Genomic DNA, 12,402 nt, shown 5'->3' with positions numbered 1-12,402 from the left:
CGAAGTCTCGAACTCCAAGCCTGTCAATACTCAGTCTGACAATAACAATATTGAGGGTACAGTATCAATACTTCACTCAATCAATACTGGATATAATCAGAATTCAATCAAATTCTGTTTCGCAACATAACGGCATAATCTCAATATATCCAGTCCTATCATATCAGTCAGATATCAATTCTAATATCTCGTACTCGATAACAATTCAATTCTGATATCAATTGATTCCAAAACTATTCCGAAAATCATCACAATTCCATAATCAGTCCGTTTCTTAGTCTGACTTCGATTCTATGATGTCTAATATGTCAAGAACAACATATATGAGTTCCATTCAATTCTGACAATATCATAATTTCAAAGCATGTCAAAACGTAGCGAAACTTACGTCCAGTTGTAGCCTACGTTGCTAGGAACTCAATACCGAAGTCGGATTCAAAATCAGACGGACGGATTGTTCGCAGAAGGCGTAAGGATTTCCCAAAATCTCTCCTCTTCTTTCTCTGATTTTCTACTGAATATTTCGAAGGATCCCTTGCTATATATACTCGTGCATGCATGTCATGAGGTGTCCTCATTTTCGCACAACACGTCGCACCGCGGGTGCGGTACCTGTCGAGACCGCGGGTGCGGTACTGCACCGCGGGTGCGGTAATGCTAACACCGCGGGTGCGGTCACCCTTCGGTAAAACTGGCCAAGTTTCTGTCCATGCACCGCGGGTGCGGTACATGCAAGGGCGCGGGTGCAGTGTTGCTTCGGCAACACACTCTGAAATTCAAATTAAATGGCCGCACATTATCTTAAATCGTGTCTCTGTTGGCCCTTTCGTAATCACGTTAACTTATAACTCAATAAGCCTTGATTAACAGTGATAATTTCTCGGACATTACATTTTCCATCGAGGTATTTGTTATAGAAGTTTTGGGCAAATGTGCTTGTTTCGAAGTCTTGGAGAAATAATTCGAAAACATAAAGTACATAATTGATTGATTTATTTGGTCTGATTCTGATGTATTAGTTTACTTCAAAGTATTATATTTTAAATTATAGTCTATAATAATAATAATAATAATAATAATAATAAGAAGAAGAAGAAGAACATTTTTTAGGATTGATGAAAACTTCGCCCAAAAAATTATTATTTTATACACACACATACATAAGCAAAAATGAGAAGAAAAAGAAAAAGCAGGACAGAGACCTAAATAGAGATAAGTGTACCTGTGCCAGCCATACATCCCACAGTCACAGATGCAGCAGCTTCTCAGCTCATCCATGCTCACGCCACCTACTACTGCTTCTACTTCTTTCTTAGCACAGGTAAATTATATCCCTCTACATCTCCACTGATCCTCTTCAGTATGCGTGCGTGTGTGTTTTCGTAACTGTGTGTGAATGGTAGTGTAGCTCTGCCCATTGACGTGAATTTCTGAAATTTCAACCCAAGAGATGCAAGATCGTGGGAGCACCGGCGCATCACCACCTTATCGCCACCGTCTCACTCTCCAACCCTCATGGTGAGCGCTTACTGCAATTTTGCTATCTTTCATGATCAGTATAACAGTCAGGTTGTTGCCCTTCAGAAATGATATTCAGATAAAGTTTTGGTTGATGTATTATGATGCCGATAATTAAAATCGATTAAAGAACACTAGAGTTGAGCCTAAAGTTTTAATCTTTTGTTTTCCATCGGTTACAAAAATGTGTATAATTAATTAATTTGAACATGATGTAATTAATTGTATTTGAATAACCACCTTTTCAGTTTTACAATGTACTTTTGTTGCATTCTTCAAGTAACGAAGGTTATATGCCTTTTCTTTATTTTTCAAATCTTTGTTATCTCTCTTGTGTGACTCTCATGCTTCTTAGATTCTCTTGACACTCTTCATTATTGGTGCGTCGAGGTTATTTGCGTCAATTGCAAAGTTGTGCAAGAGGACACGCAATTGATGTCAAATCGTGTAAATAGTATCTCGAAGGCTTTTCCTCCCCTTATGAACACGAAATAAACCACATTAATGGGAGGGTCTAAGTTATGATATAGAAAAATTTAGTCGTGGCAGTTGCGCTAGTTTTGTAATACATAAAAATTTGATGATTCAAAGTGTAATTCATCCATGTTAATGGGTTGCACTTCCAACTCATGGGTTATTCTCTCCTTATAAAATGTCAAGTTAAAGAAACAAGGAGTGTTCTTTGTGCAACATATCTCTATAACTTTGTAATTTCTTGAAGCCCTATAATCAAGAATCGGTTTTTATCTCAAAGGATTTCAAATTCGTGCGAGTTCAAATGATCTGGATGCAAAGTCAGAAGAATATATTCAAGAGTCGGCGGGATTTAGCAAGCTTGAAGTGCAAGATCAAGAAACTAAAGAATCAAGCAAGGTTTCAAGTGGGGAAACATCTCCGGGTCCTGAACTGGACAAAAATTTGAAAAGGGCTAGTATCTCTCCTTTCATTTCCACTTTTGTTTTGTTCATAGTTCATTCTTATTTAGTGGGATTTTTTATTTGTCATTTTTCCTGATTGATTGGCTTCAACTTCGAAAATTATGTGTGAAATATGGTTGATGTCATGCTTTTTACGTTCTTTTTATAGTTAACTTTTTATGCTTTATCAGGTAGTCCAAAAGACTGCTGCTACCTTTGCACCAAGAGCATCCACTGCCACTAAAAACCCGGCTGTACCTGGCTCTGTTTTATACACCGTTTTTGAGGTTCAAGGTTATGCCTCTTTATTATTGGGTGGTGCGCTCTCTTTCAATCTCATATTTCCATCTACTGAGCCAGACATATGGAGACTTATGGGCATGTGGTCCATATGGATGTTCAGTAAGCATTTTTTAGTATCTCGATAGGACTTCATTGAGGATGTTATTAATTAATCGGTTTGTCTATGGTTTAACGAAACTTACCTTTTCAGCTATCCCTTCACTTCGTGCTCGCGACTGCTCTAAGAATGAGAAAGAAGCCCTCAACTATCTGTTCCTCCTCATTCCATTACTTAATGTTGCGATCCCATTTTTCTTGAAATCATTTGCAGTTGTTTGGTCTGCAGATACAGTTGCCTTTTTTGCCATGTATGCATGGAAGGTAACTCAGCTCACATTTGTTTTGCACCGGTACCTGTCAGAGTCCTCATAAAAAATGAACCCTTATTTTTTGCTTTACAGCTTGGATGGCTTTCACAGAAAGAATGAAGATCATCTACTATGGCTGGAGTGAGTCCAAAGAGATGTTCTTCATCAATTAGAATGTGTGGATACATAACATTGTTCCTAATCATTGGTACGTGACTACGTTGTTAGGCATGGAAGGACCAGGGACGTAGTTTAGCGACATATATTGATGTATTTTTGGGTGGAAATTACTTTTTTGAAAAATATTATAAATGAAATTTGGTTATTTTTTATTTGAATGAAGAATCCAACGCACTATAGTTTGACCGGACGTATACAAATTGGATCAGTGAGTTTCACGCAACAAGTTGGGTCAACCAATAAAATAGTCTGAGGTCCTTTCCAGCATTTAAAGCCTGTAGTTTGAAGCAACGCCTGTAACTTTTTGTTTTCATTAAGATATGCATTTTTAACGTGAAGAAAAGCGGAGAAGAAGGATCATCACGGAGCTTTAAAGGCCAAGGTCAATCTCATTTTTATACATCAGAAATTCTTGTTTTTCACGCACTGCAATACCATAAACCAAAAGATGGATGAAGGTGGATGAAATAGTCAAATAACACAAATTCAAGGTTTTCTTGCCATTCTGAACAACAATCATCCTTGAAATACCAACCACTGATAGAAAGGTCCATATAGTTTTCAGCGACTCAAAAAAGTAGAACGAGCAAAGTTTGGTTGTAGCAACAATCCTTTAATGGGTGAATTATGAACTTTTTTTCCTCCAATCAGGGAACACCCTTCAATCCAATTCCATTCCCATTTCCCTTCACCAAAAACCTCCCTCCAAACAATGCGAGGGCGAGCTCGGGACGAGGGCGTGCACAAAGGGTGGCGAGCGGCAAGCGATGTCTCCCTAAGAAAATGCTGAATAGACGCATGAGAAACACTCATTCTTGATTGTTTATCAGTTCAGTTGTGTTAAAGAGATCAGGGACAAATAATACAATTTAATAAATCAAGAACCAAAGGTGAGAATTAAAAATTTTGAGGGGGAGTTTCAAAAAATAAGAGTCTTCAAGGGGCTAAATTATGGTTCTTTGAGTTGGTGAAAGGGCACATTTTAACTTTTAGATAAATTCGTTCAACCTTTTGGATGACGAAAATTGGAAGATGTATATTTTTTGGAAGAAGGGAAGAAAAAATGTAAAAACACGTGGTTGAATAAAAGAAATACTCCCTTTCTATTAATACAAACATATTTATTTGGTCATCCGATGGACTACGTATATTTTTATTTTGTCTCCCCCTTCAACACAGAAAAATGCAGTGATAACTTCACAATAAAAGTCTAGCAAGTTTGAACATAAGCATACAACAAATCATGTCATTTGATCCGTCTGATCTCTCAGGAACAAGATTTTTTTGTGTTCCTGCAAATTTTTGCGACTCGAAAGCAATCGACTCAGATAAAAAATTACAAGCTGCCACAAAAAATAAGGTTAAATGTCACACGGGACGATGATCTACTGAAGTTTCTATATTCCAGGAAATGAAGGAAGCACAGCAATAAGTGCATCGCCGTATCCAACAGGATCTGCCCAGTTCAAGAACCGCAACTTTTTTAGTAGACTATCAACCGATACTCGATAAACTAGTTTTCAAAGGGACTTGATATATTTTGAAGGACAAAAAAGTATATTTTTAGAAATATTATATAAGGAATTTGGTTTTTTTTTTCTAAACTGAGGGGGGAGCAAGAAAGCAGCAAGTTGAAGAACACAATGGAAGAAAATGTCATACCTCCATCTTTTTTAAGAATCTTAACAACCTCCCCAGATATGTCAGACTGGAAAAGATTCAAGAAAATTAAGGATTAAGTGAGGTATTCACAGCTTACATGAAACGCATGAATTTTTGTTCACAATTACAGCAAGAAAAGGTGAATATGAACTCGAAATGGAAATGGCAGAGGTAGGCGAAAGTGAGAGAATTTGTTTAATCGTAAACAAAACAAGAAAAGTTGAATAAAGATTCATAATGCCAATGGAGATCAAAGCCAAGTGAGAACCTCAACAGGGATCTCGCCACCTAGTTGGTCAATATAGCAGAGCACCTGCCCTTCCTTCACTATATCTTTCTGTGAAAAGCAAAAATAACTGGTAAAACTCATAACTGATGACCTCTGACCAAGAAAACAGCACTCCGAATTTTCTACTACATTTATTGATACATCTACCAAATTGGGTGGATGTTCATCACCCGTAATATGCACTAATTAGCTATAAATTCAACATGTGTTTCATAATGACATACATGGGAAATATTAGCTCAATGTAGCATTTAATATAACACCAAACAATACCTCCTTGCAAGATGGAGGAGCCTTCTTCCCTTTAATGGTTCTCGATCTTCGAAAATAACCAACCTGTGTCAGGTATAAAATTTATGACAAATTTCAAGAAAATAACACATTACTACTGATATTTTCTTTAAATTCTCACCCTCGGAGATTGAAGTATCACCAAGCCTTCATCTGCAGCTTTATCCAGTAAAGTTTGAACACCATACAAGGAGGGCACTGGTTTGGAGAGGGCTAAAGATGATGATGAAGCCGACCCATTTGTATTAGGTGTCTCAACAACTGAGTGCGCAGTTACTGGAGCAGAAACAGGAGGATGCGGGGGACCACTTTGCCCAGCCAAGTCTCTTGTCACATATAGTTGAAATCCCCCGAGCTAATCATAAAAAAAAAGATGAATACAAGGAGAGAAGGACAAAGAGATAATGAATCAACAGAATTTTGTTTTGTATGTCATAGTAATATTGAAGTTGAAATTATGTTTTCAAAGAAAAAGAACTGTCCATTTCAGTCAGTTACACTGTTTTTTTACTTTGTGGTGGAGAGGGTGAGTGAGCCAAAGATTCATAAGCTTAAAAATAGCTTACTTTAAGTTCAAACTCAGCAATGGAAGTGGTGTCACATAACACTGTCAAAAGGGACTCTACCTGCGAAAGTTAAGATTTTTAGTAAGGATTCTATCATTGCAAGCAGCAAAGATCAAATTTATCACCAACTATGCATTTGCACTTAAGTTTCAGTGCATCTGGTGCTTAAGACTAGATAATCAAATAGAGCAGCAGTGCATCTTTACTGTGTCAAAAGTGATGAGAAAATGAACCAACAAACCAAATGTTTGTAATCCATTGAAAAATCGCAGATTACAATTATGTTAATGTAGATGCTTCTGAGTCCTTAAACCCCGAGCTTGAAACACATTGGCGGAGTCTCTATAAAAAAAAAAGTAGTACCAGTACAAGTTCATATGCAAATTTATTTCATCTTCTTCAAAAAAAGTAAAACAAGTGGGCAGCATAAACGATTCGTAATTATTCATTTAAAAATTTCTAGTCAAGATTTGTGTTACAGAATACCACAGTACCAACATTTTATATATAGCTTCAACTTGTAAATCTGAATAGATCAATATCTTTTTTCAATGAAAATATGATACCACAAAATAGGAAATAAATTGATAGCTATAACATCAGAATGAATAGAAAGGGAACAAGACATTGGCCATGAAAATAACAACCCACCTCGAGTGAATTGGGAATGAGTTGGCTTACTTCGTCAGATGATTTAGCTGTTTCAGAATTATCTTCCAAATTTGTAATAGCTGTTATTCATCAAAACATAAATATGGAGAAAAAAAAATTTAAAAGACGAGATAATAGCAAGAGGTTGAAATAGAAATTACAATTTTTACGAGATTTCCACACCTACAGTAAGGACAAATAAAACATCCTCAAATACATACCTCTTTCTCCGAACTTCTTTCACCAGTTTCTTTTTCCTTTTTATTTTGTTATTTTGTTATTTTCTTTTCTTGCTATTGAACTATATTACGTGCAAATATTTTCAGGAAGTAAAGTACAAGTTTGTAAAGAGAATAGAAGTTGCTGGCAAGATGCATTGGGTTGAACATTAATGTATCACATTGCCTATGTCCCTTTATCCAGGCCTTGAACAAAGTCCAATATACAACTTCAAGAATATAACAACGAGACACATAAATTTTACTTAGAAATGACCTTAACATCCATTTGCATCGAATGAAATAGTTCCTCTTAATTAATTGGCACGAGTTTCAAATCCTCTACAATTACATCACCTAGATGTTTGGCAGGTCTCCGATATACCAAGTTAATAGTGGAGAATCCAAGAAATACAAGAGCGAGCATACAGCACCGAGAGCAGCAAATAATTTGCTATTTTGCTGCACAATATTGTTTATTTACTATACATAACATTAATATTGATATGATTCAATTAATTAGTCCCTCTTAATAAATTGGCACACGTTTTAAACCCTCTACAACTAGATTGTCTGAATGTCTGCCATGTTTCCAATACACCATAATGGGGCCATGGTCAAAATCCAATAAATACGAGAGAGCATATAACACCGATCTGAAGGTCAAAGCATAAACATTGTTTACTTACTAATATAACCATAGTTTTAGAAAGAACCTCACTCATATAAGTCCAACAAAGTTGGTCATATGAACTGTAACCAAGAATACAAACAAATGAACTTACCATCAGTGCCAGAAGCCGAGCATCGGATTACTTGATTCCTTGATCTGTTTGACAGTCTCAAACCATCAAATCCAACAGATTTTGAATTTAAACAATGCAAAGGCTGCAATTTGCCCAATTTGGGTCTAACACACCCCAATTCCAAGTTTGTAATCTTAAGGCCGGAAGCACCCAAACCGCCTGACACAAATATTAACATGAAAGATCATCATCACATTCAGCAAGACACGCAACAGATGGGCAGTAATATGGAGCAATTTTAGACATCTACCCTTCTTATTACCTTGGAAAAGGTTTTCAAAACATATTAGCACAAATAAGGTAATTTCAAAGAATGCACATTACAGAGACAGTACAATCAAATAAAATAAAATCAAAACTTCCTCAAAAGCGAGGGCCGAGGAAGTACTAGTCCCAAAATCAAGGAAAAGAAACCCATTACAGAATTATACATGAACAAAGACAACATCTGGTTTACATTCCCATGATCGATAAATCAGAGCACACAGGTCATAGATGCACACCGCACTCTGCACAATTATTTGAACAGTAAAATGTTAGGCGACGGACACTTTTAAGGGGTAAAGTAGAGAGAGATGAACTTACATGAAGCCATGTGAACAAGCGGCGGCGGCGGAGCTGAGCTTCAAAATGAACTGAATCGTCTTCCGAAGCTTTGCTTTTAGCGATGTTAACGAAGAAGACGGACCACAGAGGTAAAGGGAAATAAATAAATAAAGAGTCCTATCGATTTCTCCACGAACGAACATGTAAGAAGTTTGTCAGAGGTCGACATAGGCGATCTATTGTCCTCCAAACATAAAATCCTCTTAATTTTTTTTAAAATTAAATATAAAAAAATTATATATTTGTGTTAAAATTGATGACATTAATTTCTTTGAAAAATTTATATAATTATATTGATCATCTTCGTCATAGCACATTTTCGCTAATTGTGTAGTCTACTACGTGGATATAGTACTCCAAACTATGCAATTTTCTCACGTGTCATTTCTTAAACCAAGATCTAAGATATCTTCATTAATCATCTTTATCCAAGTTTTCAATAACTTACCATCTTCTCTACTTCTTTTCATTAATATGTAAATCTAAAATATATTAGATCGAGACTAGTGTTTGGTCTTCTTTTCATATGACCAAACCAAATCATGTTAGACGTTTCTCCAACCTACTTGACGTAAAACCAAATTGGTTCTCGGATATAGTAGTAATACCCCTAATTCTCCTCTATCTCACTCGCTCTCATAGATTTAATATATGACTCATAAGTTTAAAATTTATATAGTTTGAGCAGTTTTATATATCTATTATATTTTTATAAATTAGTACTACATATCATGTCTCCAAGATTCTGACAGTTTTATAGTAACCAGAGCCTAGTCAACAATTGGATCTCAACTACTCTTAGACAATTTCATTCCTCAATTGGTATTTAATCATATCTAACTGTTTTTCCGACTTCATTCTCTTCTGCGTCTCAGTACTTCCTTAGTGCTAGCACTAGCTCTATGATGGAGAAACAAAAGAATAAATTGATTTAGATGTATAACCATATTGCATTAAAATGTTGTTTACGAAAATATGTCAACGGAGAATAAAAAAAATAAGGTAATGGTTGCGAATTACCAATATATCGTGAACTTGTTGGTTATGTTCTACTGCAGTGATAAGACTTGATGTCATCGGCCTTCCTTTAAGTGATGACAGTTTTTGTAATAGTCCTCAAGTCATAAAAAAAATCGAAAGAACACGATGAAATAATTTAGGTAGAATTAAATTGAGATGATTTCACCTTGTAAAAATCAAACTATATAAAATTATAGTCATGATTAATCAAATAGAAAATTACACCTCAAATTTTTGACAAGATAGAATAATTGATGATAAGCTAATGTTAAAAAAATTGATGATATGTTCTGTTGGGAAAATCTTGAGAACTGAGCAGAAACTCCCGTCGACCTCCCCACAAATTGTTTACAGAGGAATATATAAATTTACGCATAATCACTATGCAATTAATAATGTAGAATTAACACATTTTTTTTATAGCACCAACAAGCTTTTCGTGTCTCTGTGTATTTTTTAAAATAATAATAATAATAAACAATGATAGGATACAAATTCTATCACATTTCTAATTATATTTTAAAGATATTACAAAACAACATGTGGATATATAAATATAATTGTCATCAATTACAAAAATTCATATTAACTAGACTCTCCACTTATAAATAAAAGGCTCGTGACTCTTATTAAGGTACGTTTTTTATATATCTTTCGTATACTATTCACATGCAATTTCAATACTTTTTCCCAAATATTTATACTGACTCAGCGTCAGAGTGACATTACTTTTGCATAGACTCATCTCACGTTTTTTATACACATATATATTTTTAGGTGGTTCGGTTCGATTCTATTAAAGAAATTGATTCGAAATTCTCTGTCATTCAATGCATTTTATTGAGTGTGATTTTTTGATGGCATCGATACACTAATATTTATGATTTACCATGATATATAAAATGATCTGCTACTGAATATTAAAACAAAAAATGATGCATCAGGGTGGTACCCGCCACCTCCGATTCTTTTTCATAGATAGGCGATGCCCTCAAACGTGGACAATGTTTCACCGTCAGTTTCGGGCCCCGATACCGTCTCGCTCGCTTTCTATTTGTTTCTATCAGGTAATTATCGTGCAAACTCGTTTAAGTCATGAATTCCCGATAAAAATTTGGAATTTGGATGATAATTCCTTGATTTATAAATATTTTGAGGTCGTAATCTGATGGATTTGATGGGAGGAATAGTTTGTCATTTTGCATATATTTGAAATCTATCAAAATATTATTGAAATTCGAATTAAATTCAATTTTATATTAAAATCTGTCATTCACGATACATCCATCAAAACATAACTTTGATTAATATGATGTCTATACTTACTATTAATAAAGCAAGAACCTCTGATAATAACAATTATGTGGTGAATCATTTTTCATAATCCCAAAATTTCTCACATGTTTTAGATTTAAGGCATTTAATTTGTTCTTAAACTTGTTATTTAAGATTTGTAACTTTATTTAATGCAATAAAATATGCATGAATTTTCATATTTTATAATTATTAAAATTAATTTTAATAAATATATCATATTTATTATTATTATTATAATCAAATCAATAACTTTAAGAACAACACATATACAATACATAATATTCATATAATTATATTGTGTGCGTGACTAGTATTTAATAATAATGGAACTCAAAGAATAATTAAGCAAATCCAAGCTCGACTTAATGATTTGACCTAAAAATCTAATTAGAGGATTAATGGTTTTGAAAATATTGAAGATTCCAACATTTCGTATTTATTATAGAGGTGATTTATGTAATTTATCCGAAAGGGTCCACGATCAATTCGAGTCTATAGTGCAAAATGAGATTTCCATTTTTCCAAAAGAAAGTGCAAAAATATTAGAGGGCAATGGCTGCCAATTACGACATTTGAATAGTTTACATGAAGAACCAAAAAAATGCATGGGACCAGCCTTCTCTTTTTGGACTCCAACGTAGCCTATTTTCATTATATTTCATTTTTCTTTGCTTCAATGATCATATGTTATCATTAATAAATTAAATTATCAATAATTATTTGCATTCAAATCAGAGATGAGAAAAAAATATCGAATTTTCGGTAAAATGAGGTCACTGTATCAAAAATACCGAATTTATCGAAATTTTCGGTACAATAATAGTATGTAATTTGAAAATTATCGATATAGCAAGTGCCAATGATCACGACTTTCTCCCCCTTGATTTTATCTCTGTTGGGGGTATTCATATGGTGTTGAGATAGTTGATCATCCCGATATGCTCGAGTAGTGGTCACGGTGTGAGAATGTTACCTATGTTATGATATTCACATGAGATGAGAAAGATCCTTGGATTTTTGGTGGACAAGGTCCACAATTATTTTGACTTAGTTATCTTACATTGCCCGATCTCGTATACATATCCGAGCTTGTGTGAACCTATAACGATCTGATAAACTACCTACGGGTAGTGTAAGTTTGGACTGATATTCTGTACTATTTCTTTACCCATATGGGTTTTCCGAGTAGCTATGCGATTGAAGTAAGCTTGTGATACTGACATTATCAGGGCTAACTCCCACCCCAAGACTCTTGGGTCTAGTTTTGGGCTGACCTTGCTTCCATTTCTATTCTCATGCTTGAGTCGGATGACCCGAGTTCTCGCCGATATCATTAAGTTTAACTTTAATTCATATTTTGATTGGTTGCAATTAAACAGTCAGCAATACCAACAAATCAAAATCTATTGCTGTGATTAATAACGAGGTAGTGCCTTAGTTGCAGGTATTCACTAGTCTACGGTGAATTGATATGAGAAAACAGTGAGAAATATCTAGTAATTATTCGTAATTTCATATCTATTTTTAAAAGTAAGGAACATTTGCGTACAACACGTGATTTTAAAATGCTATTTGCCAAATCTTCTGATATGGTCTTTTGATTGTTGAAGCGGAAACATAAGGGTGACGTAAAATTTCAAATAAAGAATATAAAGTTCAACATTCGACAACCAAATATAGTGAGAAAATAAATATCTAAATGAATATTTGT

The 12,402-nt window shown here is 34.6% G+C and overlaps 2 protein-coding genes across 3 annotated transcripts; one reads left to right on the top strand and one right to left on the bottom strand.

Annotated features, from left to right (window-relative positions):
- Window positions 1–1,165: 1,165 nt before the first annotated feature.
- On the top strand, window positions 1,166–3,419 carry LOC140834952 (protein RESISTANCE TO PHYTOPHTHORA 1, chloroplastic). 2 transcript variants are annotated; one of them, XM_073200170.1, is made up of 6 exons: window positions 1,166–1,321; window positions 1,449–1,518; window positions 2,273–2,445; window positions 2,627–2,837; window positions 2,929–3,098; window positions 3,179–3,419. In XM_073200170.1, exons 1-6 carry the CDS (start codon window positions 1,253–1,255, stop codon window positions 3,203–3,205), a joined length of 720 nt encoding a protein of 239 aa, XP_073056271.1. In that variant the 5' UTR covers window positions 1,166–1,252; the 3' UTR covers window positions 3,206–3,419. The 2 variants fall into 2 exon arrangements, with proteins under 2 accessions (XP_073056271.1, XP_073056272.1); XM_073200171.1 differs by having other exon boundaries at window positions 2,273–2,449; window positions 2,631–2,837.
- Window positions 3,420–4,461: 1,042 nt separating this feature from the next.
- On the bottom strand, window positions 4,462–8,528 carry LOC140834951 (uncharacterized). Its single transcript, XM_073200169.1, has 9 exons — window positions 8,334–8,528; window positions 7,728–7,907; window positions 6,725–6,804; window positions 6,074–6,133; window positions 5,629–5,862; window positions 5,490–5,552; window positions 5,196–5,264; window positions 4,928–4,973; window positions 4,462–4,721 (listed from the first exon to the last, which is right to left on the bottom strand). The coding sequence occupies exons 1-9, from the start codon at window positions 8,341–8,343 to the stop codon at window positions 4,663–4,665; spliced, it is 801 nt and encodes a 266-aa protein (XP_073056270.1). The 5' UTR covers window positions 8,344–8,528; the 3' UTR covers window positions 4,462–4,662.
- Between the last annotated feature and the right edge of the window lie 3,874 nt (window positions 8,529–12,402).

This window comes from Primulina eburnea, chromosome 6 (genome assembly GCF_022965805.1).
Source record: "Primulina eburnea isolate SZY01 chromosome 6, ASM2296580v1, whole genome shotgun sequence".
Lineage (NCBI taxonomy): Eukaryota > Viridiplantae > Streptophyta > Magnoliopsida > Lamiales > Gesneriaceae > Primulina > Primulina eburnea.
The sequence above is the reverse complement of the archived record's forward strand: the minus strand, read 5'-3'. Positions and strand labels throughout refer to the sequence as shown.